Here is a 15,050-nt window from a genome sequence, read left to right as displayed (position 1 = left end):
CACTTCCTCTCCTGTTGTAAAGTGGGGACATCTCCTCTAGTAATAAGGAAGGAGACCTAACTAAAACACTAGCACTTCCTCTCCTGTTGTAAAGTGGGACATCTCCTCTAGTAATAAGGAGACCTAACTAAAACACTAGCACTTCCTCTCCTGTTGTAAAGTGGGGACATCTCCTCTAGTAATAAGGAAGGAGACCTAACTAAAACACTAGCACTTCCTCTCCTGTTGTAAAGTGGAGACATCTCCTCTAGTAATAAGGAAGGAGACCTAACTAAAACACTAGCACTTCCTCTCCTGTTGTAAAGTGGAGACATCTCCTCTAGTAATAAGGAAGGAGACCTAACTAAAACACTAGCACTTCCTCTCCTGTTGTAAAGTGGAGACATCTCCTCTAGTAATAAGGAGACCTAACTAAAACACTAGCACTTCCTCTCCTGTTGTAAAGTGGAGACATCTCCTCTAGTAATAAGGAAGGAGACCTAACTAAAACACTAGCACTTCCTCTCCTGTTGTAAAGTGGGACATCTCCTCTAGTAATAAGGAGACCTAACTAAAACACTAGCACTTCCTCTCCTGTTGTAAAGTGGAGACATCTCCTCTAGTAATAAGGAAGGAGACCTAACTAAAACACTAGCACTTCCTCTCCTGTTGTAAAGTGGAGACATCTCCTCTAGTAATAAGGAAGGAGACCTAACTAAAACACTAGCACTTCCTCTCCTGTTGTAAAGTGGGACATCTCCTCTAGTAATAAGGAGACCTAACTAAAACACTAGCACTTCCTCTCCTGTTGTAAAGTGGAGACATCTCCTCTAGTAATAAGGAAGGAGACCTAACTAAAACACTAGCACTTCCTCTCCTGTTGTAAAGTGGAGACATCTCCTCTAGTAATAAGGAGACCTAACTAAAACACTAGCACTTCCTCTCCTGTTGTAAAGTGGAGACATCTCCTCTAGTAATAAGGAAGGAGACCTAACTAAAACACTAGCACTTCCTCTCCTGTTGTAAAGTGGAGACATCTCCTCTAGTAATAAGGAAGGAGACCTAACTAAAACACTAGCACTTCCTCTCCTGTTATAAAGTGGGGACATCTCCTCTAGTAATAAGGAGACCTAACTAAAACACTAGCACTTCCTCTCCTGTTGTAAAGTGGGACATCTCCTCTAGTAATAAGGAAGGAGACCTAACTAAAACACTAGCACTTCCTCTCCTGTTGTAAAGTGGGGACATCTCCTCTAGTAATAAGGAAGGAGACCTAACTAAAACACTAGCACTTCCTCTCCTGTTGTAAAGTGGAGACATCTCCTCTAGTAATAAGGAAGGAGACCTAACTAAAACACTAGCACTTCCTCTCCTGTTGTAAAGTGGGGACATCTCCTCTAGTAATAAGGAAGGAGACCTAACTAAAACACTAGCACTTCCTCTCCTGTTGTAAAGTGGAGACATCTCCTCTAGTAATAAGGAAGGAGACCTAACTAAAACACTAGCACTTCCTCTCCTGTTGTAAAGTGGGACATCTCCTCTAGTAATAAGGAAGGAGACCTAACTAAAACACTAGCACTTCCTCTCCTGTTGTAAAGTGGAGACATCTCCTCTAGTAATAAGGAAGGAGACCTAACTAAAACACTAGCACTTCCTCTCCTGTTGTAAAGTGGAGACATCTCCTCTAGTAATAAGGAAGGAGACCTAACTAAAACACTAGCACTTCCTCTCCTGTTGTAAAGTGGGACATCTCCTCTAGTAATAAGGAAGGAGACCTAACTAAAACACTAGCACTTCCTCTCCTGTTGTAAAGTGGAGACATCTCCTCTAGTAATAAGGAGACCTAACTAAAACACTAGCACTTCCTCTCCTGTTGTAAAGTGGAGACATCTCCTCTAGTAATAAGGAAGGAGACCTAACTAAAACACTAGCACTTCCTCTCCTGTTGTAAAGTGGGACATCTCCTCTAGTAATAAGGAAGGAGACCTAACTAAAACACTAGCACTTCCTCTCCTGTTGTAAAGTGGAGACATCTCCTCTAGTAATAAGGAAGGAGACCTAACTAAAACACTAGCACTTCCTCTCCTGTTGTAAAGTGGAGACATCTCCTCTAGTAATAAGGAAGGAGACCTAACTAAAACACTAGCACTTCCTCTCCTGTTGTAAAGTGGAGACATCTCCTCTAGTAATAAGGAGACCTAACTAAAACACTAGCACTTCCTCTCCTGTTGTAAAGTGGGACATCTCCTCTAGTAATAAGGAAGGAGACCTAACTAAAACACTAGCACTTCCTCTCCTGTTGTAAAGTGGAGACATCTCCTCTAGTAATAAGGAAGGAGACCTAACTAAAACACTAGCACTTCCTCTCCTGTTGTAAAGTGGGACATCTCCTCTAGTAATAAGGAAGGAGACCTAACTAAAACACTAGCACTTCCTCTCCTGTTGTAAAGTGGAGACATCTCCTCTAGTAATAAGGAGACCTAACTAAAACACTAGCACTTCCTCTCCTGTTGTAAAGTGGAGACATCTCCTCTAGTAATAAGGAGACCTAACTAAAACACTAGCACTTCCTCTCCTGTTGTAAAGTGGAGACATCTCCTCTAGTAATAAGGAAGGAGACCTAACTAAAACACTAGCACTTCCTCTTCTGTTGTAAAGTGGGACATCTCCTCTAGTAATAAGGAAGGAGACCTAACTAAAACACTAGCACTTCCTCTCCTGTTGTAAAGTGGAGACATCTCCTCTAGTAATAAGGAAGGAGACCTAACTAAAACACTAGCACTTCCTCTCCTGTTGTAAAGTGGGACATCTCCTCTAGTAATAGGAGGAGACCTAACTAAAACACTAGCACTTCCTCTCCTGTTGTAAAGTGGGACATCTCCTCTAGTAATAAGGAAGGAGACCTAACTAAAACACTAGCACTTCCTCTTCTGTTATAAAGTGGGACATCTCCTCTAGTAATAAGGAAGGAGACCTAACTAAAACACTAGCACTTCCTCTCCTGTTGTAAAGTGGAGACATCTCCTCTAGTAATAAGGAAGGAGACCTAACTAAAACACTAGCACTTCCTCTCCTGTTGTAAAGTGGGACATCTCCTCTAGTAATAAGGAAGGAGACCTAACTAAAACACTAGCACTTCCTCTCCTGTTGTAAAGTGGGACATCTCCTCTAGTAATAAGGAAGGAGACCTAACTAAAACACTAGCACTTCCTCTCCTGTTGTAAAGTGGGGACATCTCCACTCCTCTCTGTCCTGGGGGCGTGGCCCTCCTGAATGGAACGCGGCCTCGACCAGTGAGCAGACACACATCGTCTGTCTGTTAATGAGAGGTTCTGGAATCCTTTTCATGTTAGAGTTCTTGACTCCCCCAGACAGACTCCCCCAGATGTACATGGCTTAATGGCCTTTTACAGAGGCTAGGAATCTTTATGGCTGGGGCAAGCTCAATGAGATCCACATCTAAGAAGGGGAGGGAGGAAGGGAGCGAGAGAGGGTGAGGGGCTGGGGAGAGGGACAGAGAGCTCTTACACTGCAAAACCTAAACCTGACATTTTTGTTGGCTCAGGAGAGATGTTGATAGAGAGAGAATTCCTTCTTCTTTTTCCATCACATGGATTTAATTGGGACTTTACTGGTTAGCTGGATGTTTTCTCACCTTGAGTGTCCTCTTTGGTGATTGGTTTCATCTTGAGAATGTAAGATATCCGTAGAACCAGAGTGGTCTAGGCTCCATTGCTCATTGTTACCGACCTAAAACAGCCTTATCTAGTTGGCTGTGTGGACACATTTCCTGTCTGTGTTGTTGTTTTGTACCTTGCACTGGGACAGTGGTTAGATTGGATGTGCACTACATTTGAACAGGTTCTAACTGTTAGACAAGACCAGTTATTATTCTGTCTGTCTGTACTGTCTGGAGGCTTCAGTCTTCAGCCTGGGTCATGTTATTATTCTGTCTGTCTGGAGGCTTTAGTCTTCAGCCTGGGTCATGTTATTATTCTGTCTGTCTGGAGGCTTCAGTCTTCATCCTGGGTCATGTTATTATTCTGTCTGTCTGGAGGCTTCAGCCTGGGTCATGTTATTATTCTGTCTGTCTGGAGGCTTCAGTCTTCAGCCTGGGTCATGTTATTATTCTGTCTGTCTGGAGGCTTCAGCCTGGGTCATGTTATTATTCTGTCTGTCTGGAGGCTTCAGTCTTCATCCTGGGTCATGTTATTATTCTGTCTGTCTGGAGGCTTCAGTCTTCAGCCTGGGTCATGTTATTATTCTGTCTGTCTGGAGGCTTCAGTCTTCAGCCTGGGTCATGTTATTATTCTGTCTGTCTGGAAGCTTCAGCCTGGGTCATGTTATTATTCTGTCTGTCTGGAGGCTTCAGCCTGGGTCATGTTATTATTCTGTCTGTCTGGAGGCTTCAGCCTGGGTCATGTTATTATTCTGTCTGTCTGGAGGCTTCAGTCTTCAGCCTGGGTCATGTTATTATTCTGTCTGTCTGGAGGCTTCAGTCTTCAGCCTGGGTCATGTTATTATTCTGTCTGTCTGGAGGCTTCAGTCTTCAGCCTGGGTCATGTTATTATTCTGTCTGTCTGGAGGCTTCAGTCTTCAGCCTGGGTCATGTTATTATTCTGTCTGTCTGGAGGCTTCAGTCTTCAGCCTGGGTCATGTTATTATTCTGTCTGTCTGGAGGCTTCAGTCTTCAGCCTGGGTCATGTTATTATTCTGTCTGTCTGGAGGCTTCAGTCTTCAGCCTGGGTCATGTTATTATTCTGTCTGTCTGGAGGTTTCAGTCTTCAGCCTGGGTCATGTTATTATTCTGTCTGTCTGGAGGTTTCAGTCTTCAGCCTGGGTCATGTTATTATTCTGTCTGTCTGGAGGCTTCAGCCTGGGTCATGTTATTATTCTGTCTGTCTGGAGGCTTCAGCCTGGGTCATGTTATTATTCTGTCTGTCTGGAGGCTTCAGCCTGGGTCATGTTATTATTCTGTCTGTCTGGAGGCTTCAGTCTTCATCCTGGGTCATGTTATTATTCTGTCTGTCTGGAGGCTTCTGTCTTCAGCCTGGGTCATGTTATTATTCTGTCTGTCTGGAGGCTTCAGTCTTCAGCCTGGGTCATGTTATTATTCTGTCTGTCTGGAGGCTTCAGTCTTCAGCCTGGGTCATGTTATTATTCTGTCTGTCTGGAGGCTTCAGTCTTCAGCCTGGGTCATGTTATTATTCTGTCTGTCTGGAGGTTTCAGTCTTCAGCCTGGGTCATGTTATTATTCTGTCTGTCTGGAAGCTTCAGCCTGGGTCATGTTATTATTCTGTCTGTCTGGAGGCTTCAGCCTGGGTCATGTTATTATTCTGTCTGTCTGGAGGCTTCAGTCTTCAGCCTGGGTCATGTTATTATTCTGTCAGTCTGGAGGCTTCAGTCTTCAGCCTTGGTCATGTTATTATTCTGTCTGTCTGGAGGCTTCAGTCTTCAGCCTGGGTCATGTTATTATTCTGTCTGTCTGGAGGCTTCAGTCTTCAGCCTGGGTCAAGTTATTATTCTGTCTGGAGGCTTCATCCTGGGTCATGTTATTATTCTGTCTGTCTGGAGGCTTCAGGCTTCATCCTGGGTCATGTTATTAGTCTGTCTGGAGGCTTCATCCCGGGTCATGTTATTATTCTGTCTGTCTGGAGGCTCCAGTCTTCATCCTGGGTCATGTTATTATTCTGTCTGTCTGGAGGCTCCAGTCTTCATCCTGGGTCATGTTATTATTCTGTCTGTCTGGAGGCTCCAGTCTTCAGTCTGGGTCATGTTATTATTCTGTCTGTCTGGAGGCTTCAGTCTTCATCCTGGGTCATGTTATTATTCTGTCTGTCTGGAGGCTTCATCCTGGGTCATGTTATTATTCTGTCTGGAGGCTCCAGTCTTCATCCTGGGTCATGTTATTATTCTGTCTGTCTGGAGGCTTCAGTCTTCAGCCTGGGTCATGTTATTATTCTGTCTGTCTGGAGGCTCCAGTCTTCATCCTGGGTCATGTTATTATTCTGTCTGGAGGCTCCAGTCTTCATCCTGGGTCATGTTATTATTCTGTCTGTCTGGAGGCGTCAGTCTTCAGCCTGGGTCATGTTATTATTCTGTCTGTCTGGAGGCTTCAGTCTTCAGCCTGGGTCATGTTATTATTCTGTCTGTCTGGAGGCTCCAGTCTTCATCCTGGGTCATGTTATTATTCTGTCTGGAGGCTCCAGTCTTCATCCTGGGTCATGTTATTATTCTGTCTGTCTGGAGGCGTCAGTCTTCAGCCTGGGTCATGTTATTATTCTGTCTGTCTGGAGGCTTCAGTCTTCAGCCTGGGTCATGTTATTTGTAGAAAATCAGTTTGTCTGTTTTTTTCTTTGCATTGAACGGATCTTCCTTTAGTCGACCTCCTTTCACTACTCTGGACGTGACTAAAAACCGCACCTTTCACTACTCTGGACGTGACTAAAAACCGCACCTTTCACTACTCTGGACGTGACTAAAAACCGCACCTTTCACTACTCTGGACGTGACTAAAAACCGCACCTTTCACTACTCTGGACGTGACTAAAAACCGCACCTTTCACTACTCTGGACGTGACTAAAAACCGCACCTTTCACTACTCTGGACGTGACTAAAAACCGCACCTTTCACTACTCTGGACGTGACTAAAAACCGCACCTTTCACTACTCTGGACGTGACTAAAAACCGCACCTTTCACTACTCTGGACGTGACTAAAAACCGCTCCTTTCACTACTCTGGACGTGACTAAAAACCGCACCTTTCACTACTCTGGACGTGACTAAAAACCGCACCTTTCACTACTCTGGACGTGACTAAAAACCGCACCTTTCACTACTCTGGACGTGACTAAAAACCGCTCCTTTCACTACTCTGGACGTGACTAAAAACCGCACCTTTCACTACTCTGGACGTGACTAAAAACCGCTCCTTTCACTACTCTGGACGTGACTAAAAACCGCTCCTTTCACTACTCTGGACGTGACTAAAACACCTTTCATGTCGGTAAAAGTTGTTTAAGGTGTCCTAACTCATCTGTATGGGCTAGTACAAGAGCATGGACTCCAGTGTTACTGTACTTTGGATAAAGGTGTCTGCTACATGGCAAATATTACTGTACCGTCCACAGCCATGACAGCTGTGGAGAGCTCCAAGTACTCTTTGATCTTCAGAAGCCTGCCTGGTCCGGAGGCCCAGTAGATTATTACACTGTCTGTCAGTGATGGAATCCACTTCTGCTTTTCATTCCCTCAGAATGCGTTCCTCGTGATTAACGCTGATCCTTTTCCTTCTGTGTCCTGTTCCCAGCTTCTGCTGCTTTAGTTGCTGTGGCAATGAAGATGATCAAAATTCTCCTCCATGTCAGTTGTTGCTGTTAGATATTTCTCCAGTAGATGTTTCTGTGTGTGTACTCTTGCTGAAACAAGCTGTGGATATAGATTTTGCCTGCTGTACCAACCTAGAAAGAGGGCCCCGCCTAACTCTACTTGTCTCCCTTGTTTAAAATGTATCTTGACCTCAATGGAACTTCCTGGTTAAATAAAGGTTAAGAAAAACATGCATTGGGATTTCCTGGTTAAATACAGGTTAACAAATAAATGTCTCTCTCTGTGTATCTGCTCTAGGGGCTCAGCACCGCGTCGGTAGTGGCACATTGACCGGTCTGGGGTCACCTGGCACCTGGTGGTACCATCGGTCACAATGGGCCGAACACCTCAGAAAGGTCATCACTTTTTAATGCTTTGTGTTGAATTGGTTCTTTTCTACTCTAAAGTGTTTAAATGAGGTGTTGAACTGTCTCCTTTTCAGAGCCAAAAGAAGAGAGGAGGGAGAAACCTGAGAGAAGTAACCCCTCTCCAGGAACCGGTCCCCCCTCTCTGGATAAATCTAATGGTATTAAACATGTCCTGCAATGTTCTTCTCTGTCACAATATAGTGTAACCTAAGATTGTCAGATAGTTTGAACTATGACCTTGTGTTTTGCCAGAACCCTTCAGTTGGGAGGAGTACCTTAAGGAAACGTCATCCACAGCCGCTTCTCCCAGCTGTTTCAGACAGGTAGATATGACCTAGTAACTACAACACTATGGGCTGCTTTAGGAAGTGCTTTTTGACTTGTGTCCAATCCCAAATCAACCCCTAAACCCCCCATGCATTCCTAGATCTGAGAGGATTAGAAAAGGTGTCAACAATTTGGTAACATTAGGTTTAGATAAAACTCTGCCTAACATAACATTAGGTTTAGATAAAACTCTGCCTAACATAACATTAGGTTTAGATAAAACTCTGCCTAACATAACATTAGGTTTAGATAGGGAAAGGGGGATACCTAGTCAGTTGTCCAACTGAATGCATTCAACTGAAACGTGTCTTCTGCATTTAACCCAACCCCTCTGAATCAGAGGTGCGGAGGGCCGCCTTAATCAACATCCACGTCTTTGGCGGCTGGGGAACAGTGGGTTAACTTCCTTGTTCAGGGGCAGAACGACAGATTATTTTCTTCTTCCGGTTACTGGCCCAACGCTCTAACCACTAGGCTACCTGTCGCCCCATATAAGCAAATCATTCCATTATTGACTGATCCATTGTCCTCCTGTCTCCCCCAGTCCCGTTTCCCTCCCAGTAATGACTGATCCATTGTCCTCCTGTCTCCCCCAGTCCCGTTTCCCTCCCAGTAATGACTGATCCATTGTCCTCCTGTCTCCCCCAGTCCCGTTTCCCTCCCAGTAATGACTGATCCATTGTCCTCCTGTCTCCCCCAGTCCCGTTTCCCTCCCAGTAATGACTGATCCATTGTCCTCCTGTCTCCCCCAGTCCCGTTTCCCTCCCAGTAATGACTGATCCATTGTCCTCCTGTCTCCCCCAGTCCCGTTTCCCTCCCAGTAATGACTGATCCATTGTCCTCCTGTCTCCCCCAGTCCCGTTTCCCTCCCAGTAATGACTGATCCATTGTCCTCCTTTCTCCCCCAGTCCCGTTTCCCTCCCAGTAATGACTGATCCATTGTCCTCCTGTCTCCCCAGTCCCGTTTCCCTCCCAGTAATGACTTCAAGGCTGGTATGAAGCTGGAAGCCCACGACCCTCGGAACAACACGTCCATCTGCATCGCCACGGTGATGGGTATGATGGGTACGCGCCTGCGTCTCCGTCTGGACGGGAGTGACAACACCAACGATTTCTGGAGACTGGTGGACTCCTCAGACATTCAGCCTATAGGGACCTGTGAGAGGACAGGAGACATGCTGCAGCCACCTCTGGGTAAGGCTACATAGAGAGATATGACATGTTATAAGACTTTATAAAAGTTTATTATACATCCAGCCTATAGGGACCTGTGAGAGGACAGGAGACATGCTGCAACCACCTCTGGGTAAGGCTACATAGAGAGATATGACATGTTATAAGACTTTATAAAGGTTTATTATACATCCAGCCTATAGGGACCTGTGAGAGGACAGGAGACATGCTGCAGCCACCTCTGGGTAAGGCTACATAGAGAGATATGACATGTTATAAGACTTTATAAAAGTTTATTATACATCCAGCCTATAGGGACCTGTGAGAGGACAGGAGACATGCTGCAGCCACCTCTGGGTAAGGCTACATAGAGAGATATGACATGTTATAAGACTTTATAAAAGTTTATTATACATCCAGCCTATAGGGACCTGTGAGAGGACAGGAGACATGCTGCAGCCACCTCTGGGTAAGGCTACATAGAGAGATATGACATGTTATAAGACTTTATAAAAGTTTATTATACATCCAGCCTATAGGGACCTGTGAGAGGACAGGAGACATGCTGCAACCACCTCTGGGTAAGGCTACATAGAGAGATATGACATGTTATAAGACTTTATAAAAGTTTATTATACATCCAGCCTATAGGGACCTGTGAGAGGACAGGAGACATGCTGCAGCCACCTCTGGGTAAGGCTACATAGAGAGATATGACATGTTATAAGACTTTATAAAAGTTTATTATACATCCAGCCTATAGGGACCTGTGAGAGGACAGGAGACATGCTGCAGCCACCTCTGGGTAAGGCTACATAGAGAGATATGACATGTTATAAGACTTTATAAAAGTTTATTATACATCCAGCCTATAGGGACCTGTGAGAGGACAGGAGACATGCTGCAGCCACCTCTGGGTAAGGCTACATAGAGAGATATGACATGTTATAAGACTTTATAAAAGTTTATTATACATCCAGCCTATAGGGACCTGTGAGAGGACAGGAGACATGCTGCAGCCACCTCTGGGTAAGGCTACATAGAGAGATATGACATGTTATAAGACTTTATAAAAGTTTATTATACATCCAGCCTATAGGGACCTGTGAGAGGACAGGAGACATGCTGCAACCGCTGCTGGGTAAAGGCTGCACTATATCCTGAAATGTGCAGCATAGAAATAACATGTTATAACATATAACGTTATAACATATTATAACATAACACATAACATATTATAGCATATAACATATTATAGCATATACCATGTTATAATATAACATAACATGTCATATAGCATATTATAACATATTATATCATATCATATAACATATTATAACATAACATATTATAACATATCATATAACATTATAACATATCATATAACATTATAACATATCATATAACATTATAACATATCATATAACATTATAACATATCATATAACATTATAACATTACATATTATAACATATCATATAACATATTATAACATAACACATAACATATTGTAGCATATAACATATTATAGCATATACCATGTTATAATATAACATAACATGTCATATAGCATATTATAACATATTATAACATATATAACATATTATAACATATTATAACATATTATAACATATCATATAACATTATAACATATCATATAACATTATAACATTACATATTATAACATATCATATAACATATTATAACATAACACATAACATATTGTAGCATATAACATATTATAGCATATACCATGTTATAATATAACATAACATGTCATATAGCATATTATAACATATTATAACATATATAACATATTATAACATATTATAACATATTATAACATATCATATAACATTATAACATATCATATAACATTATAACATTACATATTATAACATATCATATAACATATTATAACATAACACATAACATATTATAGCATATAACATATTATAGCATATACCATGTTATAATATAACATAACATGTCATATAGCATATTATAACATATTATAACATATATAACATATTATAACATATTATAACATATTATAACATATCATATAACATATTATAACATATCATATAACATATTATAACATAACACATAACATATTGTAGCATATAACATATTATAGCATATACCATGTTATAATATAACATAACATATCATATAACATATTATAACATATTATAACATATTATAACATAACATATAGCATATTATAACATATAACATATTATAACATACCATATAGCAATTTATAACATATCATATAACATATTATATAACATAATAACATAACATATTATAACATATTATAACATATCATATAACACATTATAACACATTATAACATATTATAACATAACATATAACATTATAACATATCATATTATAACATAACATATCATATAACATATTATAACATATCATATAACACATTATAACATAACATATTATAATATAACATATAACATATTATAATATAACATATTATAACATAACATATAGCATGTTATAACATATAACATATTATAACATACCATATAGCATATTATAACATATCATATAACATTATAACATAACATATTATAACATATTATAACATAACATATAACATTATAACATATCATATAACATTATAACATTACATATTATAACATATCATATAACATATTATAATATAACATATTATAACATAACATATAGCATGTTATAACATATAACATATTATAACATACCATATAGCATATTATAACATATCATATAACATTATAACATAACATATTATAACATATTATAACATATCATATAACACATTATAACATAACATATTATAACATAACATATAACATAACATATTATAACATGTAACATATTATAACATATAACATATTATAACATAACATATAGCATATTATAACATATCATATAACATATTATAACATAATATATATTATAACAACATATAGCATATTATAACATATTATAGTATAATATATTATAACATATCATATAGCATATTATAACATATTATAGTATAATATATTATAACATATCATATAGCATATTATAACATTATAACATAACATATTATAACATCATATAGCATATTATAACATATTATAGCATAACATCATATAGCATATTATATAATATTATAGCATAAAAACAAAGACTTGCACACTCTATATGTATAACCTCACAGTAATTTATTGGGTAAAAATGTATTACTGTGAGGTTATACATACAGTTGAAGTTGGAAATTTACATACACCTTAGCCAAATACATTTAAACTCAGTTTTTCACAATTCCTGACATTTAATCCTAGTAAGAATTCCCTGTTTTAGGTCAGTTAGGATCACCACTTTATTTTAAGAATGTGAAATGTCAGAATAATAGTAGAGAGAATTATTTATTTCAGCTTTTATTTCTTTCATCACATTACCAGTGGGTCAGAACTTCACATACACTCAATTAGTATTTGGTAGCATTGCCTTTAAATTGTTTAACTTGGGTCAAATGTTTCAGGTAGCCTTCCGCAAGCTTCCCACAATAAGTTGGGTGAATTTTGGCCCATTCCTCCTGACAGAGCTGATGTAACGGAGTCAGGTTTGTAGGCCTCCTTGCTCGCACACGCTTTTTCAGGTCTGCCCACAAATTTTCTATAGGATTGAGTCAGGGCCTTGTGATGGCCACTCCAATACCTTGACTTTGTTGTCCTTAAGCCATTTTGCCACAACTTTGGAAGTATGCTTGGGGTCATTGTTGAAATATTGGTGTGAAAAAAAAAAAAGTTGTCCATTTGGAAGACCCATTTGCGACCAAGCTTTAACTTCCTGACTGATGTCTTGATGTTGCTTCAATATATCCACATAATTTTCCTCACTCATGATGCCATCTATTTTGTGAAGTGCAGCAGTCCCTCCTGCAGCAAAGCACCCCCACAACATGACGCTGCCACCACTTCACGGTTTTGATGGTGTTCTTCGGCTTGCAAGCCACCCCCTTTTTCCTCCGAACATAACAATGGTCATCATGGCCAAACAGTTCTATTGTTGTTTCATCAGACCAGAGGACATTTCTCCAAAAAGTATAATCTTTGTCCCCATGTGCAGTTGCAAACCGTAGTCTTGCCTTTTTATGGCGGTTTTGGAGCAGTGGCTTCTTCCTTGCTGAGCGGCCTTTCAGGTTATGTCGATATAGGACTCGTTTTACTGTGGATATAGATACTTCTGTACCAGTTTCCTCCAGCATCTTCACAAGGTCCTTTGCTGTTGTTCTGGGATTGATTTGCACTTTTTGCACCAAAGTACGTTCATCTCTAGGAGACAGAACACATCTCCTTCCTGAGCGGTATGACGGCTGCGTGGTCCCATGGTGTTTATACTTGCATACTATTGTTTGTACAGATGAACGGGGTACCTTCAGGCGTTTGGGAAAAAGGCGTTTGGAAAAATCCAGACTTGTAGAGGTCTACAATTGTTTTTCTGAGGTCTTGGCTGATTTCTTTTGATTTCCCCATGATGTCAAGCAAAGAGGCACTGAGTTTGAAGGTAGGCCTGGAAATACATCCACAGGTCCACCTCCAATTGACACAAATTATGTCAATTAGCCTATCAGAAGCTTCTAAAGCCATGAAATCATTTTGTGGAATTTTTCAAGATGTTTAAAGGCACAGTCTACTTAGTGTATGTACATTTCTGACCCACTGGAATTGTGATACAGTGAAATAATCTGTCTGTAAACAATTGTTGGAAAAATTACTTATGTTATGCACAAAGTAGATGTCCTAACCGACTTGCCAAAACTATAGTTTGTTCACACAAAATTTGTGGAGTGGTTGAAAAACGAGTTTTAATGACTCCAACCAAAGTGTATGTAAACTTCTGACTTCACCTGTATATGGATTGTGCCACTCTCTTTGTATTTCTAGCTTCCAGTTTATTCACCGTTAGTCAGCACCTCGACACTATATAATTTACTCTGGGTCTGAGCCAGCTCATGCTTTTTATTTAACATATTATAGCATAACATATTGTAACACATTATAACAACATATTATAGCATAACACATTATAACAACATATTATAGCATTATAGCGTAACACATTATAGCATAACACATTATAGCGTAACACATTATAGCGTAACACATTATAGCGTAACATATTATAGCATAACATATTATAGCATAACATATTATAGCATAACATATTGTAACACATTATAACAACATATTATAGCGTAACACATTAGCATAACACATTAGAACATAACACATTAGAACATAACACGTTATAGCATAACACATTATAGCATAACACATTATAGCATAACATATTGTAACAACATATTATAGCGTAACACATTAGCATAACACATTAGAACATAACACGTTATAGCATAACACATTATAGCATAACACATTATAGCATAACATATTGTAACACATTATAACAACATATTATAGCATAACACATTATAGCATAACATATTATAGCATAACACATTATAGCATAACATATTATAGCATAACACATTATAGCATAACACATTATAGCATAACACATTATAACATATTATAGCGTAACATATTATAGCATAACATAAACTCAGCAAAAAAGAAACGTCTTCTCACTGTCAACTGCGTTTATTTTCAGCAAACTTAACATGTGTAAATATTTGTATGAACAAAGCAAGATTCAACAACTGAGACATAAACTGAACAAGTTCCACAGACATGCGACTAACAGAAATGGAATAATGTGTCCCTGAACAAAGGGGGGGTCAAAATCAAAAGTAACAGTCAGTATCTGGTGTGGCC

At 39.5% G+C, this 15,050-nt stretch overlaps 1 protein-coding gene across 6 annotated transcripts in view; it reads left to right on the top strand.

Moving 5' to 3' along the window:
* scml2 (Scm polycomb group protein like 2) overlaps positions 1–15,050 on the top strand; it is a 69,521-nt gene that overhangs the window by 10,464 nt on the left and 44,007 nt on the right. For 4 of the 6 annotated variants that reach the window (XM_071330805.1, XM_071330808.1, XM_071330807.1 and 1 more), the window contains 4 exons: positions 7,608–7,705; positions 7,792–7,875; positions 7,970–8,040; positions 9,004–9,238. In XM_071330805.1, the coding sequence (XP_071186906.1) occupies positions 7,684–7,705; positions 7,792–7,875; positions 7,970–8,040; positions 9,004–9,238 (412 nt within the window). In that variant the 5' untranslated portion in view covers positions 7,608–7,683. Of the gene's footprint in view, positions 1–3,516; positions 3,675–7,607; positions 7,706–7,791; positions 7,876–7,969; positions 8,041–9,003; positions 9,239–9,863; positions 10,247–15,050 lie in introns of those variants that run through there. The other 2 variants (XM_071330806.1, XM_071330809.1) reach the window with 2 other exon arrangements.

Source organism: Salvelinus alpinus, chromosome 10 (genome assembly GCF_045679555.1).
Source record: "Salvelinus alpinus chromosome 10, SLU_Salpinus.1, whole genome shotgun sequence".
Lineage (NCBI taxonomy): Eukaryota > Metazoa > Chordata > Actinopteri > Salmoniformes > Salmonidae > Salvelinus > Salvelinus alpinus.
The sequence above is the reverse complement of the archived record's forward strand: the minus strand, read 5'-3'. Positions and strand labels throughout refer to the sequence as shown.